This window comes from Danio aesculapii, chromosome 18 (assembly GCF_903798145.1).
Source record: "Danio aesculapii chromosome 18, fDanAes4.1, whole genome shotgun sequence".
In the NCBI taxonomy this organism is placed as follows: Eukaryota; Metazoa; Chordata; class Actinopteri; order Cypriniformes; family Danionidae; genus Danio; species Danio aesculapii.
The window spans coordinates 32,555,684-32,575,600 of record NC_079452.1 but is presented as its reverse complement, the minus strand read 5'-3'; the positions used below and the strand labels follow the sequence as shown (position 1 = coordinate 32,575,600).

At 36.4% G+C, this 19,917-nt stretch overlaps 1 protein-coding gene across 1 annotated transcript in view; it reads right to left on the bottom strand.

Moving 5' to 3' along the window:
• Positions 1–19,917, bottom strand: part of otogl (otogelin-like) — a 123,891-nt gene that overhangs the window by 62,411 nt on the left and 41,563 nt on the right. Inside the window, exons 26-35 of the mRNA XM_056478020.1 lie at positions 15,535–15,669; positions 13,564–13,710; positions 9,764–9,883; positions 8,793–8,909; positions 8,041–8,197; positions 6,691–6,717; positions 6,419–6,592; positions 4,609–4,887; positions 2,671–2,788; positions 721–800 (exon numbers count right to left, since the gene is read on the bottom strand). Coding sequence (XP_056333995.1) covers positions 721–800; positions 2,671–2,788; positions 4,609–4,887; positions 6,419–6,592; positions 6,691–6,717; positions 8,041–8,197; positions 8,793–8,909; positions 9,764–9,883; positions 13,564–13,710; positions 15,535–15,669 — 1,354 coding nt within the window. The remainder of the gene's footprint in view (positions 1–720; positions 801–2,670; positions 2,789–4,608; positions 4,888–6,418; positions 6,593–6,690; positions 6,718–8,040; positions 8,198–8,792; positions 8,910–9,763; positions 9,884–13,563; positions 13,711–15,534; positions 15,670–19,917) is intronic.

Here is a 19,917-nt window from a genome sequence, read left to right as displayed (position 1 = left end):
ACAATTAAATTAAATAAAATTAATCATTATGTTTACTAAATATTACAATTACAATGAATACTAACATAAAATAAAATAAAATTAAATAAAATAAAATTAATAATTATGTTTATTAATTATTACAATTACAATGAATACTAATATAAAAATTTTATTAAATTAAATATTATGTTTACTAAATATTACAATTACAATGAATACTATTGCATTGTGAAAAAAATAAAATAAAAATTGGTGGTTCACAGAAGTAAATAAAATAATCATTATTATGTTTAATAATATTAGAATTACAATGAATACTATCGTACTGTAAAATAAATAAAATAAAAATTGATGGTTCACAGAAGTAAATAAAATAATCATTATTATGTTTAATAATATTAGAATTACAATGAATACTATCGTACTGTAAAATAAAATTAAATTAATCTTTATGTTTACTTAATATTACAATTACAATGAATACTATCGTACTGTAAAATAAAATTAAATTAAATTAAAATTTATGGTTCACAGAAGTAAATAAAATAAAATAATCATTATTATGTTTACTAAATATTAAAATTACAATGAATACTATCATACTGTAAAATATAATAAAATAAAATAGAAAATAAAATAAATAATTATCCATTTATCAATAATTTTTTATTCAAATTATTCAAATTATCAAAATTATCAAATATTTAAATTGGATGTAAGTTATGGTTTTACACGTACAATCATCTTTGTACACACACCGCCTGGTCACTTCATCCAGCAACATGGTCTTGGGGCATCGTGGAAAACAGCCTTCAACCCTAAACCACATCAGAGAATGAAAGAAAATTGTGAGTATCTCCAAATACTCCCGGATTATTAATTTTCCTTCTAAATTTTACAGTTGAATATTACAATTTTGTACAGCCTTTGTACTGTAAAATTGCCATGTTTCATCACAGTACCAGTGTTGGGCAACAAAAAAGTAAAGGTTTTCAAAAAAGTAAATAATTAACCATCATTAACCTTTTATTGAAATTGCTTTTCTATAAATGTAATAAAGAAGATTTTTATTTTCTAAAGCTCTGTAAAAATACATTTAATTGGGTGAGTGGAGGACCATATGAATCTGCCATTATATATCTTTGAAAGCAGTTGATATCTTAAGGCAGGGGGTCATAAAAGAGCACGAGAGAGGACTTGGGGATACAATGTAGAACCATCTGTTTAAATACAGCCAGAAAAGCATGAAATGTATACGTGTTGAAAAAACACATACTGCAAGGGAGAGAAGGGTCCCGTTTACATGTTTGAAAACATAAACACTGATCATGATTGCCAAATTTCAACTGTATGTGGTAAAACTTATAAATACAGTTGATCTGTACATTATAAGGGCCTGTTGAACCAGGAATCGGCTGCGAAAACACAAAGGTGGGAATAAGCAAGGATGAAGTGTACAGCAAATTTGTATTTTAATATTTTTATTGCATTTTTTCCAGATATTTCATTCATTCATTTTCTTTTTTCGGCTTAGCCCCTTTATTAACCCAGGGTCGCTACAGCGGAATGAACCACCAACCTATCCAGCACATGTTTTAGGCAGCGGATGCCCTTCCAGCTGCAACCCATCTCTGGGAAACATCCATACACACTCATGCACTACGGACAATTTAGCCAACCCAATTCACCTATATCGCATGTCTTTGGACTGTGGGGGAAACCAGAGCACCCGGAGGAAATCCACGCGAACGCAGGGAGAACATGCAAACTTCTACCACCTTCTATGCACCCTCCCTCCCATCTGCCACCCCTCCTTATTTTCTGAGGCCTTCAATAAGTACACAAAGATGAATCAAGACACATAATTAAATAATTAACCAACTAAAAAAATAATTAATTAATTAATACATTAATAAAAAGATATAGTAAAAATATGGGTAAATATAGAAGAAGAAAATGTAAAGTAAATACGAAAAGTCTCTCTTTCTCCCTTTTGAAATTCTAGTCAGCAGATCCTGAAATGTTTTGTTAAAGGAGTTCAGTGATCCTTTAAAACAATGTTTCTCAAAATAGATGCAATGTAGAACCTCTTTAATACAGTGTTCTGATGATGGAGGGGACTCATGTTTCCATTTGAGGAGAATTGCACACCTGGCAAGCAAGGGTACAGCAAATTTGAGGGACATCAGATTATCCTGGGAGAGGCTGGAGATGGGTTTGCTCTGGACATCTCGGTTTTAATGTAAAATGTTTCCAATAAAGTATATTCTTCTGATATTCATAACCTCCAGACTGAGTTTGATTAATTAAGAGAATGGCCAGAAACCTCGACAATAATTACTCTGAATTTTTACTATAAATTCTCATGAACTGATTTCTCACTCAATTACTTTTGTTTCTAAAGCATGTGCAATTTTCTTGATAAATATAACCTTCCTCAGATTATTCTGCAAAAGATTTTTTTTATAGCAAAATTAAAATATCTATATAAAACTATCTAATATCTATATAAAACTGTTGAACTGATTTAAATTTAATTCAACAATAAACTATGTAATTAATTCACCTAAAAATGATAATTAATCCCTTGCACTTCATTTTTCTCAGCAGATAAGTAATTTAGTTAATGGGTACTTTCTAACTAATTACGCCAAACACTGCTCAGTACATGCAGATGCAAGATCTTACGGTGGTAGAAAATGGCAGCGTGTGGCATCGGGGTCGTTGCAGGTTTTCACACACGGACTGGCACATGAGTGATATTTCCATTCGCACATCAAGCGGTACGGGATCACAAAACTGCTCTCTAAAATACAGGAACACAACCACCGTAAACAGACAGAAAATGGCAGCAGAATTACAAAAAGCACCTCAAATAAGACTAAAATCTACTTTTAGAGAATATCACATGATGATTGTTTAGTTTGAGTTTGGGTTAAGTACAAGCTCAAATTTAAAGAGATCCACTCAAATCTGCACCTGCAAAAGGGTTCAGAATTCTGAGCAATACCTTATTAAATATCAAATCAATATTGTCAGCTTCCAATAAGAGTATTGCACATTATTACCACATTTTCCACATTACAATAAATTAAATCCCATAATTATCATTTTTCCCAAGTATTTTCAGTATTTCTGATTTATTATATTTGAATAAAATGTAATAATCTTGTTATTCTGTAAATTACTGATAACATTTTTTTCCAAATATTGTCAGCTTTCAATGAGAGTGTAGCACCATATTCCAACATTGCAATAAATATAGTCCTATAAAAAATGTATAAAAATACTGCACCTGAGCCTGATGATTAATTATATTTGGACATTGTTATATACAGATTATAGTAAGAAAACGCTTCTCCGTTTATATTGTATTTCTGACATGTTTGAATAAAATGTCATTATTTTTTAATTCTGTAAATCCCAAATAACATTTTTTTCCAAGTATTGTCAGTTTTGCACCATATACCCACATTGCCATAAATTTAATCCCATAATTATTTTTCTTTTGCAAAATTAATGAAAATAACGCACCTGGGCCTGATGACGAATTAAATTTGCACATTATATTTCATATTTACAGACATTAAAATAAATCAAAATTTAATTGTTTTATTCTGTCAACTTTTGATAACATTTATTGAAAATAACAAAAGATCAACATTGAGAGCATAATCTTTGATTCATCTAGAAAATGTGCCGTGTTTTCAGATGGTAATATTAACATTAAGACAACACAATACCAATGTTCATCTTCAAAAGAGCTAAAAAATCTATATTTGGTGGAATAACCCTGATTTTTAAATCCCGACAAATAAAAACACTGCTATTGTGCAAAAATCAATGCTCTAAATGACAATATTTTAATTTTAAATTTGTACTGTAATAAAAATTATGACAAAAAGTCGAGACAACCAATATTTTTAAGTTGTTTTAAATTATTTTAATAGGTTAATCAGGTTTCAAATGAAATCTTTTAAGTTATTTAAAGTTTATCTTCATATTTTTAGTCAGTTTGATTGTTGTAAGTTGAGAGAACTAGAAAAGTTTGATTTAACTAATAAAGTTAAGTCAGCAAGAATTTATTTACAGTGTGGACGAAATTCTATTAATCTTTTATCGAATAAAACCAATATTAAAGTTGCCGTAAACTGCTTTACATATTTTACATATCGATGTTTGACAAACTCAAAATTAGAGAGGGCAGGACATAGTGTAGCTCCCCCCCCTTTTTAAAAACAGCCAATAGAGTTTTGCTTTATCATTGCTCTGCCAGTGTGGATGAGCTGAAGTGCATCAAATGAAAAGCAAATGAGAAGTGTCTTAAGGGGGGCGGGGCATGTCAGATACTAGAGAGCATTTGATTGGTTATGATTTGATGAGAAACTGAAGTAAAACCGTTGATCCATTTGGATGGAATTGACGAGCTACAAGCTTTACGCGTTTATATCAGTTTTATATCTTCTAAACGTGAATTTTGTCACTGTTTTGGAGCACACTAGGTTATAGATATCTTTAAAACTAACAATACTAATACTAACATCTAAAAACCTTTTTTTAATTTCATGAGACCATTAACATTTTACTCAGATGCATAACTATTAAATAAATGCAATAAATTCTTGCCTTCGATGATGAAGCTGCTGCTGGTTTTGAAGGTGTGTGTGTGGTCGTAGTTCTGCGCTCGGGCCTGTGTGTGTGTGAGGGTGATGAAAACCCCTTTCTGACTGTGCAGCTCAAAGGAGGATCGTCCCGGAAGCCACAGGCCCTGGTGGTGGAGGAAAGTGGCCCGCCGTCTGAACTCTTCTCCAGGCTGCCAGTGCTCCAGTCGCAGCCCGCGGTTCACAGTTACACACAGGAAGTAGTTTGGCCTTTCTGCAGACTCCAGTGAGACGACAGGAAGTCCTGGACAACAAAATATCAGTAGAGACAACCTTCAGCCTTAATAGGTAATATATTATATAACAGAATATATAAAGCAGCAAATACATTTTATTGTTAAACCATTTGTGAAAACAGAAGCTGCGACTGTTTCTTTTATCATATCGTGATGCAGTTCATTGAGAAACAAAATATTAAATGAGAAAACGGTGGGCGTGGCTTATTTTTCTACTGCGAGGTGATTGGATGTAGCAAAGCAGGCATTTTCATTCAAAAAGTTCAGGAAAAGGGCTTCGGGAGAGTTGAGCTGCAGTCACACTACAGTTTGAGCTTACGAAATTTTGTTGTGCGGCACTGGAAAAGGGGGTGGGATTAAACAAGACGATTAGACATTAAAAAAAGCGAGCGATTGCTCAAGGTTTTAAATTTCTGTCCAGAGAGATCATGTTTTGATCCTTATTTGGTCTCACGCAGTCAAGTCATGTGATTTCGCAGGTCAGAGTTCACCAAGCTTGAACTTTCCAACGCAGCGATCTGCGAAACTTGACGCATGACCTTGTGTTTCCGGTCTAACTCATTCGCGTGCGTATGAATGAAAGTCTATGGGGAGAAAAGTCCGGTGTGGCTGCAGCTTTATTACAACCTAACAGACCCCTCCTCCTCACCACTTATTTTTGTTGTCAAAACTGACAGTTGGAGGGGCGTGGTTAAGCATGTTAGCTACACCCAATACCTTAGACAGACCTAATCTGAGAATTTAATTTAAAAAAAAAGGAAGTGCATTTCCAGATTTTAATTTTAGATTGCATGCTCAATAATGTTCATGTCTGGTGACTGGGCTGGCCAATCCCGGAGCACCTTCTTTGCTTTCAGGAACTTTGATGTGGAGGCTGAAGTATGAGAAGGAGCGCTATCCTGCTGAAGAATTTGCCCTCTCCTGTGGTTTGTCATGTAATGGGCAGCACAAATGTCCTGATACCTCAGGCTGTTGATGTTGCCATCCACTCTGCAGATCTCTTGCACGCCCCCATACTGAATGTAACCCCAAACCATGATTTTTCCTTCATCAAACTTAACTGATTTCTATGAGAATCTTGGGTCCATGCAGGTTCCAGTAGGTCTTCTGCAGTATTTGTGATGATTGGGATCGACCTTCTGCCACTTTTCCAAATGATCAACTAGAACTCAATTTATTATTTGTTGCTCTTATAACTGAGACCGACGACAAGACTTTTGTCAGGTAGTGTATGGTTAGTTTTGATTTCATTTTACTTTAAGACCTTTTTAAGAATATTATGTATTAAATTTCAGACTTTTACAGGGCTAAACGTTAAGGATTTGTAAACACACATTTTTTCTCTAACATTACGTTTCTTGACGTTAATTTTTCTTTTACGTTTCTTCTTTTTTTTTAAGGATTAAAAACTATAATAAACAAAGTGTATGTACAACAGTCTGTCCAGGTCAGTAATCTCAGGTAGCTATAAATTCATGGATAACTTTAAAAGAAATGTTTTTGTAAGGCAGATAACTAAAAAGGAAAAAAAGTGCTCACGTGAGGCCCGGTCCTTGAACAGTCCAGTTGTCATCATGAAGTGGAAAATGGTGCTGGGTTGAGCGTTGGTCTTCAGGAGGGGAAACACTTCACCGCTGCTCACGTTTGCCCCAAACACACAGACAGAGTTATTCTGCTCTGCGCTGGACAGAGTTAACGGACCTTCGCCTAACTCTACACACACACACACCAACATTAACACATTAAACATCAGAACGAGATCTTCTGCTGCTTACAAGTGTGTTACTGACCAGGAGAAAAAAAACTCTTACCTTGGTTGTAATATTCACAATCATATGCTGTCAAAAGAGAAAATATCCATACATAAGCAGCAGTCACTTCGTGTTAAATTTACATTAAAACAAATGGCAGATCAACAGAACAAAAATACGCACAATAAAATTTTATTTTAATATGTTTTGTTATTATTTAAAAAAATATATTTTGTCCTCTAACACTAACACAATTTATATATGTACATACATATATATAAAGATAGATAAATAGATTGTCAGCTGCACATCCATGATGCGAATCTCCTGTTCCACCACATCCCAAAGGGTGACTGTGGAGGCCATTTGAGTACAGTGAACTGTCATGTTCAAGTAACCAGTCTGAGATGATTCGTGATTTAAGACATGGCGCGTTGTCCTGCTGGAAGTAGGTAGGCTGTGGCGTTGACACGATGCTCAATTGGTACTAATGGGCCCAAAGTGTGCCAAGAAAATATCCTCCACAACATTACACCACCACTACCAGCCTGAACCATTGATACAAGGGAGAATGGATCCATGCTTTCATGTTGTTGAAGCCAAATTCTGACCCTACCATCCAAATGTCGCAGCAGAAATCGAGACTCATCAGACCAGGCAACGTTGTTCAAATCTTCTATTGTCCAATTTTGGTGAGCCTGAGTGAATTGTAGCATCAGTTTCCTGTTCTTAGCTGACAGGAGTGGCACCCGGTGTGGTCTTCTGCTGCTGCAGCCCATCCGCCTCAAGGTTGGACGTGTTGTGTGTTCAGAGATGCTCTCCTTCATACCTCAGTTGTAATGAGTTGTTATTTGAGTTACTGTTGCCTCTCTATCAGCTCAAACCAGTCTGGTCATTCTTCTCTGACCTCTGGCATCAACAAGGCATTTGCGCCCACAGAACTGCCGCTCACTGGATATTTTCTCTTTTTCAGACCATTCTCTGTTAACCCTAGAGATGGTTGTGCGTGAAAATCCCAGTAAATCAGCACTTTCTGAAATACTCAGACCAGCCCATCTCGCATCGACAACCATGCCACGTTTAAAGTCACTTAAATCACCTTTCTTCTCTATTCTGATGCTCAGTTTGAACTGCAGCAGATCGTCTTGACCATGTCTGCATGCCTAAATGCATTGCTGCCATGTGATTGGCTGATTAGAAAATTTCATTAACGAGCAGTAGGATAGGTGTACCTAATAAAGTGGCCGGTGAGTGTAACGCAGACACCAAAATAAGGCATCTTATCTTTGACTCATAAACAGATCCTGACAGCAAACAGGGACGTTTTGAAAAAGTTATGCTGGATTTGTTTTGCATTAGAAATGTTAGTTCAACCATGTGTCTTCATCGTGTATGTTTCCTTGTACTCACGACACACAGTAGGAGATCTCCAGTTCACTGTGACACCATTCTGACAGCATTTGTGTGCGTACGCTGCAATACTGGTGCACAAACATTCACAGTCTCCTCCACGGTTGCAGTTGCAGGTGTCTGTTAGACAGTTTTTATAAAACCAGGTCACATCCACCTGCGGGAACACAGGGGTTGGTTACGCACAATACAGGGGTATCTACAACCTTAATAAACTTGTCACAAACATACAATTGATCATGTAACAAACTCAGACCTATTGCATTTCACCTGAAATAGTTACAATAAAGGAATAGTTCACCCACAGGAAAATATTTTCATATTATTTTGACTGAAGAGTGCTTGTAGCTGGCACCAATTGACTTCCATAGTAATTTTGTTACATACTATGGACGTTGATGGGTGCCAGCAGCCAACATTCTTCAAAATGTCTATTTTTGTGTTCAAGAGAAGAAAGAAACTCATAAAAGGATAAAAAATTACATGAGGGAAGGTGAATTATGAGGTAATTTTCATTTTGGGTGAACTGTCCCTTTAATGATGAAATGTTCTAGATTTTTAAACCTACACAGCCCCCTAGTGGCCTGGTTGTGAACTACAAAGCATCTCGAATCTCAGCTACTATCTGTTAGTTCATCGCAGACAGGCAGTGTGTGTGTGCGTGTGCATGTGTGTGTGGCTGTGGGTAAGACGTGGCCTTTTTATCTATAGGCCAAGTGTGTTGTTAAGCCTCAGAGGAAAGAGCTGCTCACCACATTGTGACATGGAGCGAATATGTCACTGTAGAGAAGGCCACACTCGCGCTTAGCATACGGCTGTCGGCTGAGATCTCCTTCACAGGGTCTGTGGACTACAAAATCACTCTCACACTGCACACACAAAATAAAAAAAAGATTGATTTAGTTGATCTTAATTTCAGATTAAAACATAACTGAAGTTTATGACAGGGGTGTGAGATATAATTGTACTGTAGATATATTTATATCTAATTCAACAAAATATATGGTAAGACTTTAGTTTAAGTACCAATTCTCACTATAAACCAGTGGCTTTTATTACAGGCCTATAATAAAGATATTATCTGTTTATTAGTACTTATAAAGTATGTATTCTGCATGATAATATTAATAAGCAGCAAATTAGAGTTTATTGAGGCAAAAGCCATAGTTAATGCTTTATTAATAGCAAGAATTGTACCTTAAAATAAAGTAACAATATTCTGCTGAGTATATTTTGGCTGGTTTAGGTTTGTAATGGATAAATAAATATCAAACTGCCAGTTGGTGTTGGCAAAGTTTTTGTCTTGAGCGATTTAGTGAATCATTTGTTCAATATGACTGATTCGTTTAGAAATAAAGCAACTGTCTTTATGAACGGATCATTGAATTATTGACTGAAATACTTAATTCAAAAACAGATTTATTCAGGAGGGAAAAAACAACCTCAAACTTCTGCTTCAGCTTTGTTTGAAACTTTTAAAGGCAAAGAAAAAAACATACAATGTTATGTCTAAAGTGGATCTTGCTCAATATTAACATGCTGGAAAACTTGCTTGCTGAACTGTATGAAAACAGTTGTGCAGCCTAATATTTTTGTCCAAATCATGATTGTTTTCAAGACCTTTTTATATTATAAAATCAATCACAGTTTACAATAAGGTTTCATTAGTTAATGTTAGTTAAGGTATTTAAGGTATTTAAGGTATTAAAGGTAGACATCTTACCTGTCCAACAGCCCAGCTGTCTCCAAATGCCTGTGCGTTACTGACCTCCATATGTCCAGCTGTGGTCATGTCATTTACTGTTACCATATCAAAGTTTCCACACAAGCCACTCATCTGACCCTAAAAACACAGAATCACACTATAATATAAGATACGAGGCTCAGACACACTCTCTCAGTTCAAAACTAGATTAAAGACCTTTTTAGTAAAGCATTCACACAATGCATCGCATAATGGTACAACCACTCCTCCTGTCTTAATGTACCTGAAATTTTATTAGAAACAAACATGTAAAGTATTTGAGTGTTTCTATGTTTGTTTGTATAACTACTATTTTCATTTATAACACTTCACTTTTGCATCTTGTTTAAATACAGTGTGAACAGTAGCTACGCTAATTATTTTCTTTATTCTCTATTTCCACCTGGGGATATTCATTCTGAGGCCTCTAGTGATTGTGCAGCGCCATTGATTAGATCCAAAACCTATGAAAGAATGATGCCAGGGTATCCATTATCCTGGACCAGGCCGTATCCTGAGCTGATGCTGTGGTGGTCATGGAGAAGCGGTGAGCATGAGACTACTGAACGAGATTACTGAAAGACCACAGTGACAGATGAGTCCCCACATTGATCCTGTGGGCCAGCCTGAACACCCGCCGGTGACCTACTCACACCTGCAGTTCTCCAGCCCCCAGCATCTAGACTGCAGCTCCACACAGGAAGTTTAGCCGGAGGAAAAATGGTTGTGCCCAACTGAGTCTGGTTTTTCTAGGTTTTTTCTTTTACTTCACTTTGTCAGTTGGTGAAGTTTGTTCCTCGCCACTGGCTTTCTTGGTTTGGGACTTGTAGAGCTGTGCATCGAAGGATTTTCTCTTCAGTGTTTGAACTTTCAGCAGTGAAAATTAAACCCCACTGAACTGAACTTCAATTCTGAAATCTGGACTTTACTAGGACTTCAATGTTAAACTGCTTTGACACAATCTAAATTGTAAAAGCGCTATACACTCTCAGAAAAAATGTTGTACCAAAGAAGGTACAAACCCTTGTCACTGGGGCAGTACCTTTTTAATGAACAGAATTGTACTTTAAGACAAAGAAACAAATTTGTACTATTGCAGTTTGTACCTTTAAGCACATGATTTGTACCATGGGAAACCATAATGTACCTTTAGTTTTTATAACATGCAGATACAATATTGTACCTTCATCAAAGGTACAAATCTGATCCACGAAGGTACCATTACAGTGACAAGACACTTTGTACCTTAACAGTGTCAAATTTACTTAATTTTAAAATAGAAATAGAATTATGTAAAAGTATTGAAACGAGATACGCACAATGTTTGATTAGTTTTACAATACTAAAATGTCTGCATGAACATTTTGCATATGCAGGACTCTTTCCAGCTCACGTGCGTAGTGGAAAGCAAACGCCAAAAGTTGCGGATATCAAAAATGAAAATGTATTTATCAGAAAATGCTTACCAAATGCAAATTAAAATTGCCTTAAATGTTTAGTTTACAATACCTATACTTTTGTTTTACAGTTGTTTTGTTTTATAGAACTTAATTCATGTTTATGAGTTTCTTTAAACATGCTTTTAAATGATTCATGTTTTAATATGGAAACTATTCATGAAATCACTTTGCCTTTCCAGTAATATTGATTTTCACAGATATTGTAATAAAGAAGGAGTTGTCCAACACTTATGTACCTTTTTTATAAGAACAATTGTGTACCTTCATTTCAATTGTGCCATAAAAGGTACAGAACAGTATCATACAAGGTATTTTCTGAAACATATATGGTACAACTTTTACAAAGGTACAAAACTGTTCCTTAAGGAACATTATTTGTACAACCATGTACCTTTTTTTCTGAGAGAGTAGATATAAACATGAATTTATTTTTTTTTTGAATACAGCATACACTGAAAAAAATTATTCAAAGATGATGCCTTGGATTTACTAATTTTTTTTACGTTAAGGGGTTGTAAACAATTTATTTAAGCTGAATTTAAACAAACAAATTAAGTTGAACATTTCTCAATTTAATTTGTTTGTTTAAATTCAACACAAATAAATTGTGTGCAACAGTTTTGCATGCAACACTTTTTTCAGTGTACCATTAACCCTCCTGTTGACTTAGGTGGGCACCAGCAGAAAAAAACCCTAAACAATATTATTTTTTTCTAAAACGACTTTTTCTAAAATGACTCCAACATTAGAAAAAATTTATCATTTTCATTTTTCATATTTTCATGAAGGCTATACACATTTAGCATACAACCGTTGTCATTTGGGTCAATTTTGACAAGCTATAAAACCATTTTTACATCACAACAACTACAGGCACACATCCAGTGAGTGACAGTTCAAAATGACCACTACCGCCGTGTGTGACGCCGCTGCGGGACAAAGGGATTAGTAAAATGTTTTTAGGTGTAACAGCAGTATGCGACAATGCCGCCAGGGAGCACAAAGGGACGAGATGTGAATGGACAGAAATATACAGTAGCTGTTAATACACTGCTACTTGTAAATGAAGATGAAATAACAAAACAAAACATTACAATTCCTTCATAAATCAATAAAAACTTAACAAGCTTTACTATCATTTTAAATTTGTTAAGCACAATGAGAATTCATTTAGGAAATATAAGACAAAATGAAAGTTCAAACATAAATAAATAAATAAATAAATAAATAAATAAATAAATAAATAAATAAATAAATAAATAAATATATAAATAAATAAATAAATAAATAAATACCCTCCTATCTAGTATTGTGAAAAGGCAAAGTTGGCCACAATGAAAATTGCGTGTTGATATTTTAGCTGATGAAGTCTATGGTTAAAGTGCCACCCACCGGTCAAAAGCTGCAGGCACATTCTGCAGAATTACCCGCAGCAGCAGAGGGAACATATTGAACTGTTACCATCTGTATGCACACTCCAACACACACATCCCTCAAGCACACACACAATAAAAATCTGCTGCTTTAACTTTCGGGCTAGTAATGTTTTACACTCATGCAGGTACTTTTTGCATTAGAAAATGTACCCTTTACTGTAGTCAAAAATGAGTGGATTAAACACTGATGAAAAACTTTACACTGATGAGGGAAAACCAAGACATTCGCAGAGTTTGTGATGAAAATTTGGTTGTTTCTTCACGCAAAAAAGATTTCATTCATTCACTTTCCTTCGGCTTAGTCTCTAATAGGGGTCATCACAGTGGAATGAACCATCAACTAATCCGTCATATGTTTTATGCAGCGGATGTCCTTTCAGTCGCAACCCAGTACTGAGAAACATACATACACACACACACACATACACACACACACACACGCACACACACGCACACACACGCACACACACGCACACACACGCACACACACGCACACACACGCACACACACACACACACACACACACACACACACACACACACACACACACAACAGCCAATTTAGTTTGATCAATTCACTTCTACCGCATGTCTTTGGACTGTGGGGGAAACCTGAGGAAACTCACACCATCTCGCGAAGAACTTGCAAACTTGGAAAAATGCCAACTGGCCCAGCCGGGACTTGAACCAGCGACCTTCTTGCAGTGACAGTGCTAACCACTAAGCCACCGTGCTGGCTCAAAATAGGCTTGAGGATTGATATTAAATTTAGATGCTTAATTTGACAGGTTTAGAGAAGGTGGCTAATTCTTGAGGGGTGTGTACAGAATTCTAAGACAACAGGAGGGTTAAATACAGCTGATTCACAGAGAACAACTTCTGACCTTCCACTGGGGTCCAGCACGAATATGGACCGTTGTCTTCCGGTCCCATAAAACAGTCAGATCTTGAGCAGGAAAGTGGACCACGGTGTAATATCCTGCACCCCACAGCTGAAACTCATAACCTCTGCCCACAACAGTGGAGGAGCTCTGGAGGAGAAACCGAGAAAAAAAAACTATTCAATTCGAACAATCACTACAGTAAAAACAGATTTTACTGTCATGCACATACTGTATGAGACCCTGTACCACAAATCCAGTCATAAGTGTTTGATTGAAAGTTCTTTTCACAGATGTATGTTTGTATGGAGGGGTGGTGCGGTGCTGCAGTGGGTAGCACTGTCGCCTCACGGCAAGAAGGTCACTGGTTCGAGCCTCGGCTGGGTCAGTTGGCATTTCTGTGTGGAGTTTGCATGTTCTTCCAGTGTTGGTGTGGGTTTCCTCCAGGTGCTCCCTCACAAGTCCAAAGACATGCGTACAGGTGAATTGGGTAAGCTGGAATGTCCGTAGTGTATGTGTGTGAATGAGAGTGCATGGGTGTTTTCCCAGTGATGGGTTGCAGCTGGAAGGACATCCGCTGCATAAAATATATGCTGGATAAGTTGGCTGTTCATTCTGCTGTGGCGACCCCAGATTATTAAAGGGACTAGGCCAAAATGAAAATGAATGAATTTTCTTTAAAAATAGTTTATTCCAAGTTATTGGAATAATACCTATTTGAATATCTGCAATCTGAGGACTCATAAAAAATATAAATATTGAGAAACTTCAGTTCTTAGCAATGCACAGTGCTAATGGAAATTTAAGTTTTGTTATATACACAGTAGGACATTTACTAAATATCTCCATAGAACATAATCTTTACTTAATATTCTAATGATTTTTGGCATAATTTTTGGAATCATTCATTCATTCATTCATTGTCCTTCGGCATAGTCCCTTTATTAATTAGGGGTCGCCACAGTGGAATGAACAGCCAACTTATCCAGCATATGTTTTACACAGCGGATGCACTTCCAGCTGCAACACAGTACTGGGAAACACACATACACACTTTCATTCACACACTTATACACTACGGCCAGTTTTGATTACCCAATTAACCAATAGCGCATGTGTTTGGACTGTGGGGGAAGCCAGAGCACCCGGAGGAAACCGACACCAACACGGGGAGAACATGCAAACTCCACACAGAAATGCCATCTGACCCAGCCGGGGCTTGAACCTTCTTGCTGTGAGGCGATCGTGCTACCAACTGCGCCACCGTGACTGAAAATTTATTTGACTGAAAAATCCATAAGAAGTATTATTACAAGGTAAAATAATTGTTAATTTATTCCTGTTATGCCGACCTGAACTTTCTGCACTAATATTCTTGTTTTTCAGCATCTTATGGTCCTTCAGATCATAATTCTAATATTTCTATATTTTCATATTTCTAATATTTTGATGCGTTTTAATAAACTGTATAAAAAAATGAAGGTTGCTTACTGTATTGACCTTATTCTGTAACGCGGAAGTGTGCTCGTTTTTGAACTTCTGATTGAGTTGCCTATGGGAGAAAATACTAGAAATAATAAATGGTAAAAAACAGTCAAACTACTTTCTCTACAGACAATTGTGTTCATGACTTTACAGACAAAGCAGAATAATGTAATAAGAAAATATCAGTTTGCAACATGACGAGCTGTTTTAACGTCTAAAAATTTAATGGAAGTGAATGAGACAGGAAGTCTCGAACAATAAGATTCAAATGGCTGTGCCTGTTCGTACGTGAAAAAGGTCAATATAAGCTTGTACTGAACCTTCTGTACACTCCGCTTCTTGCTGTGGGGTGACAGTGCTAACCACTGAGCCACCGTGCCACCACAATTTTGAACCATACAGTGTTTTTTGCTATTGCTGATAATATAACTTAAGAGGGATTTTGTTGTCCAGGGTCACATATTAGAGGATTTACAGTTAGATACTCACAGGTTTACCAGAGTTATCACTGAAGTAGATTTTGGTGAGACCAACGTAGATCAGCAGGTACTTCATGCAAACAATCCCACTTTCATAGCAATCTTTATTTTGAGCCATGATGGAGACCTCTGTATCCCCAACACTCTACATGCAGACACAAGATTAACAGTGTACAATCAATAGATCACGCTTTATTTGCTCTAATTCAGAAAAACAACACAATTCCTTAAGCTCCTAGGGCTTGTGTCCGCATACATGGACAGCACATTTTAGCTCTTAAGTGGCTATTTAAAATACTTTGAAAGTTTTATATTTTGTTACAGACATACAGTGTCATCCTGCAACAGTTTTGCACCATATGAAATGTCCCAAACACTATTTTTAACTGTCCAAAATGGGGGAAATAAAATTGTTTTTACTCTCTGATAGTCAAAGCAAGTTCAAAAAAAAAAAAAATTTTAAATATGCAAATTTCAGGAAAAAGTGTATTATGTAAATTCAGACAACGAGTGCACATATATGGACATCATTTTTTTCTAAAAGTACCTCACATCAAAAGATGATACTTACATTTTTATTCTAATTAGGTTCTAATGAGCCCAAATAGCAAAGAGAAATATATAGAGTCAAATATATCTATCGTGTTTGTCCACTTAATCAGAGAAAGACATGAATTTTCCCTCCTCATGTAAATCCTCCACTTTAGCAGTTCATTTCTGTTGCCATTGTAGCCGTCAGAATTCTTAAATCAAGAAGCATTTTCTAGGCAAGCAAAAACATTGTGTTGTTTTAGGAATTAATGTGTCAAAATTAAGTGAGTTTTTCCTTAAAACAAGCAAAATAATCGGTTAAGGGTGAAGCAAATGGGACTGAAACATTTTTCCCCAAAATAATTATAAATAGAATTTGTGTCACAATATTATATAACTGCAGATTAAGTATGTTTACATTGCCAGCTGTTGAAATTCTTATTTTAATAAGTCAACTTTTTATTGTTCAACAGCCCAGAACAAAGAACACACTTCACACTAAACATATATACAGTTGAAGTCAGAATTATTAAGCCCCCTTTGAATTTTTTTTCCTTTCTTAAATATTTCCCAAATGATGTTTAACAGAGCAAGGATCAGCATGTCTGATAATACATTTTTCTATTGGTTTTATTTCCGCGAGAATAAAAATGTTGAGGTCACACACACAAGGAAGACAAAGATGGATAAATTAAGGGTATTTATTCGTGCAATGCAACAAGATCAAAGAGATGAAGCAGGTTAGTGGTGTAGCAGAGGAAGAGCGATCTCACACGCAGTTCAAATGGTAAGTTCAGTTCTTCGGTAAAACACCAATATAACTTTAGTCACTTCCCTTAAGCAGGTGTGTTTGCATCCACAGGAGAAAGGGGACATCCACGGAAGAGCACAGGAGAAACAGGGAGAGCCGTTGAGGAGAACCATTCTGACTTCGATTTCAGCCGGTGAGTGAATGAATGAGGTGAGTGTAAGGGTGCAAGGGTGATTGCAGGTGCAGGTGCGGGTGATTAGTAATTAGGTGAGGGTTCACGGGTGTGGTGTGTGGTGGATGGTAAGAGAGAGGTGATTGGGTCAAGGGTGTGACAAAAAGCAGTTTTTAATTTTATAGTTTTTTGTCAAAATTATTAGACCCTTTAAGCTATATATTTTTTTCTCGATAGTTTACAGAACGAACCATCGTTATACAATAACTTGCCTAATTGCCCTAAGCCTTTAAATGTCACTTTAAGCTGTATTGAAGTGTCTTGAAAAATATCTAGTCAAATATTATTTATTGTCATCATGGCAAAGATAAAATAAATCAGTTATTAGAAAGGAGTTATTAAAACTGTTATGTTTAGAAATGTGTTGAAGAAATCTTCTCTCCATAAAACAGAAATTGGGCAATCATTAAACAGGGGGGCTAATAATTCTGACTTCAACGGTATGATACATGTTACATATTCAGTCACTTGTCACACCAAGAAAATTCCACTAAGAAAAACAAACAGTAAACCTATATGGAAATGAAGGTTGTGGTACCTTTATAATATATACTCATTTATCCTAATTTTAAATGTCGCCAGAGATTATCCCACTTTCTATGTTCTCCCTCATTATTTAACCTCCCCAGCACACACTCGTATGATGCACTTTCAATCATCCCCATTAATCCACTCTTTCATTTCTAGCATTCTGGGACACTTCCAATTACACAGGATCATCCTTGCAGCTGTAATGCATCCAATCTTGAGAAGAATAAAGGGATTTTTACCTATATTATGTATCACGAGTTTGTCACCCAGAAGGTAGACGTGGCTCTCCAGGTAACTCACAGCCTAGCCACTCCTCCATTATTCTTACAATTTTACACCAGAATGGGTAAACAACATTCTCAGATCATGTTTAAATAAGTACCCTCTTCTTTATTGCATCTCCAACACAGATTATTTCCAGCTAGTCCCATCCTATAGAGTCTGGATGGTGTGTAGTAGTATAATACTGCTATAACTGCCCAACGCATCACAGGGACTACACTGCGCAGAGCACGCAGTATTTTTAAGGACACCTCTCACCCTGCTCACAGACTGTTTTCTCTCCTGCCTTTCGGCAGGCGCTTCAGGCTCCCCCGGACAAAAACCAGCAGACTGAGGAACAGCTTTTTCCCCAGAGCTGTCTTCCTTCTGAACTCTGCCCCTCACTGACTCTTTTGCCCCCCCAATACACCCCCCACACTCCTCTAACTTATACTCCTCACAATCACTGCACTATTTAACATTTGCACATTTAAAGTTTGCACATATTCATTGCACTGATTCACTTATCTGAACTGTACATACCCACAGCACATGAACATTTGTAATTATGTTTATCTGTCTGCACACTTCTGCTATTAATAGCATCCTGTACATATATTCATTTATTGTAAATCTGTTCATAGCTAATACAACCTGTATATAATGGTGTAAATATCTCCATAGTTTTTCTATAACTGCACTTTATAACTTATACCTGTATCCTGCACTTGCTGCTATTGCACTGCTGGTTAGGCCGAAACTGCATTTCGTTGCCTTGTACTTGTACATGTGTAATGACGATAAAGTTGAATCTAAACTAATCTAATCTAATACAATATATCTATGTATTATTTTGTACAGAATGAACTTCTCTTATATTTTTACCTACATTGGAAAGGATGTCCAGCCACTTAATCTCCTCAATATCATTCCCCAGATCCTTCAGCCGGATTATTCTGAAATTATTACATACTTCTGAATTTACACGGAGCATCATTTCGTAACACATAGAAGCAGTCCTAGCAACTTGTGGTGACTGTAAATAAGCATATAGAGGATTGTCCTTCATATTAAATTTGTCCTTGATGCAGTGTCTAATTTGCAGGTATTTCCAGAAGTCCCCTTGGGCTCCAATATCATATTTGTCCACTAAATCAAAGTAAGACATGAATTTTCCCTCCTCATGCAAATCCTTCACTTTAGCAGTTCATTTCTGTTGCCATTGTCGCCGTCGAAATTCTTAAATCAAGAAGCATTTTCTAAGCAAGCAAAAATATTGTCTTGTTTTAGGAATTAATGTGTCAAAATTAAGTCAGTTTTTCCTTAAAACAAGCAAAATAATCTGAAAACGATCTCAAAATTACTTTTGAGAAACAAAACGCTATGCTTTGCTTGTCTAGAAAATGCGTCTTGATTGTGGAATGTTTAGATATTTGGACAAGAAACAAGATTAAAAAAATCTAAGTAAGAAAAGTATTTATTTAATCAATGCACTTCTGATGCATCTACGCAACACCAGTATCCCATTATTCGTATCGAAACCTAGTGTGTTGTTGTGAGTGTGTGTACGTATGTATACAGTATGTGTGTGTGTGAGTGAGACTAAAGCCATTTTCTTTTTGTCGTGATGGAAAAGTCTGTCCCTGGAGTAGATCAGTAGACTCCTCAGAGAATCACTGGCCTTTAGGAGACACCAAAGTCTATTCACCTGCACCTTAAGCATTCACACACACACACACACATAGGTACACAAACCACACACACACTTGCATACACACTTTCTCAGTCATTAAGGGCAGTAGCGGGTAGCATTGCGTAGGCTGATAGGGAACAGATTGCTCTTTGTTAAGTGCGGCTCTTTGCTGAGTTTCTGTGCTGGGACTGACATTAACTCTGGCTCCATTACCACAGTCCTGTTCTAATTAAAAATCCCCTCTGATTTTCCCAAGATTACAGGCGGTAGGAGCAGATCTCTTTTCCGGCTACTTTATCCGTCCTTACTGAAGTCTGCAAAGTGGGAGAGCGCGCACGCAAACACACTCTTTGGCCCTTCATTAAAAAATTCTTCTGTTTAAAGGAGCAAGGCT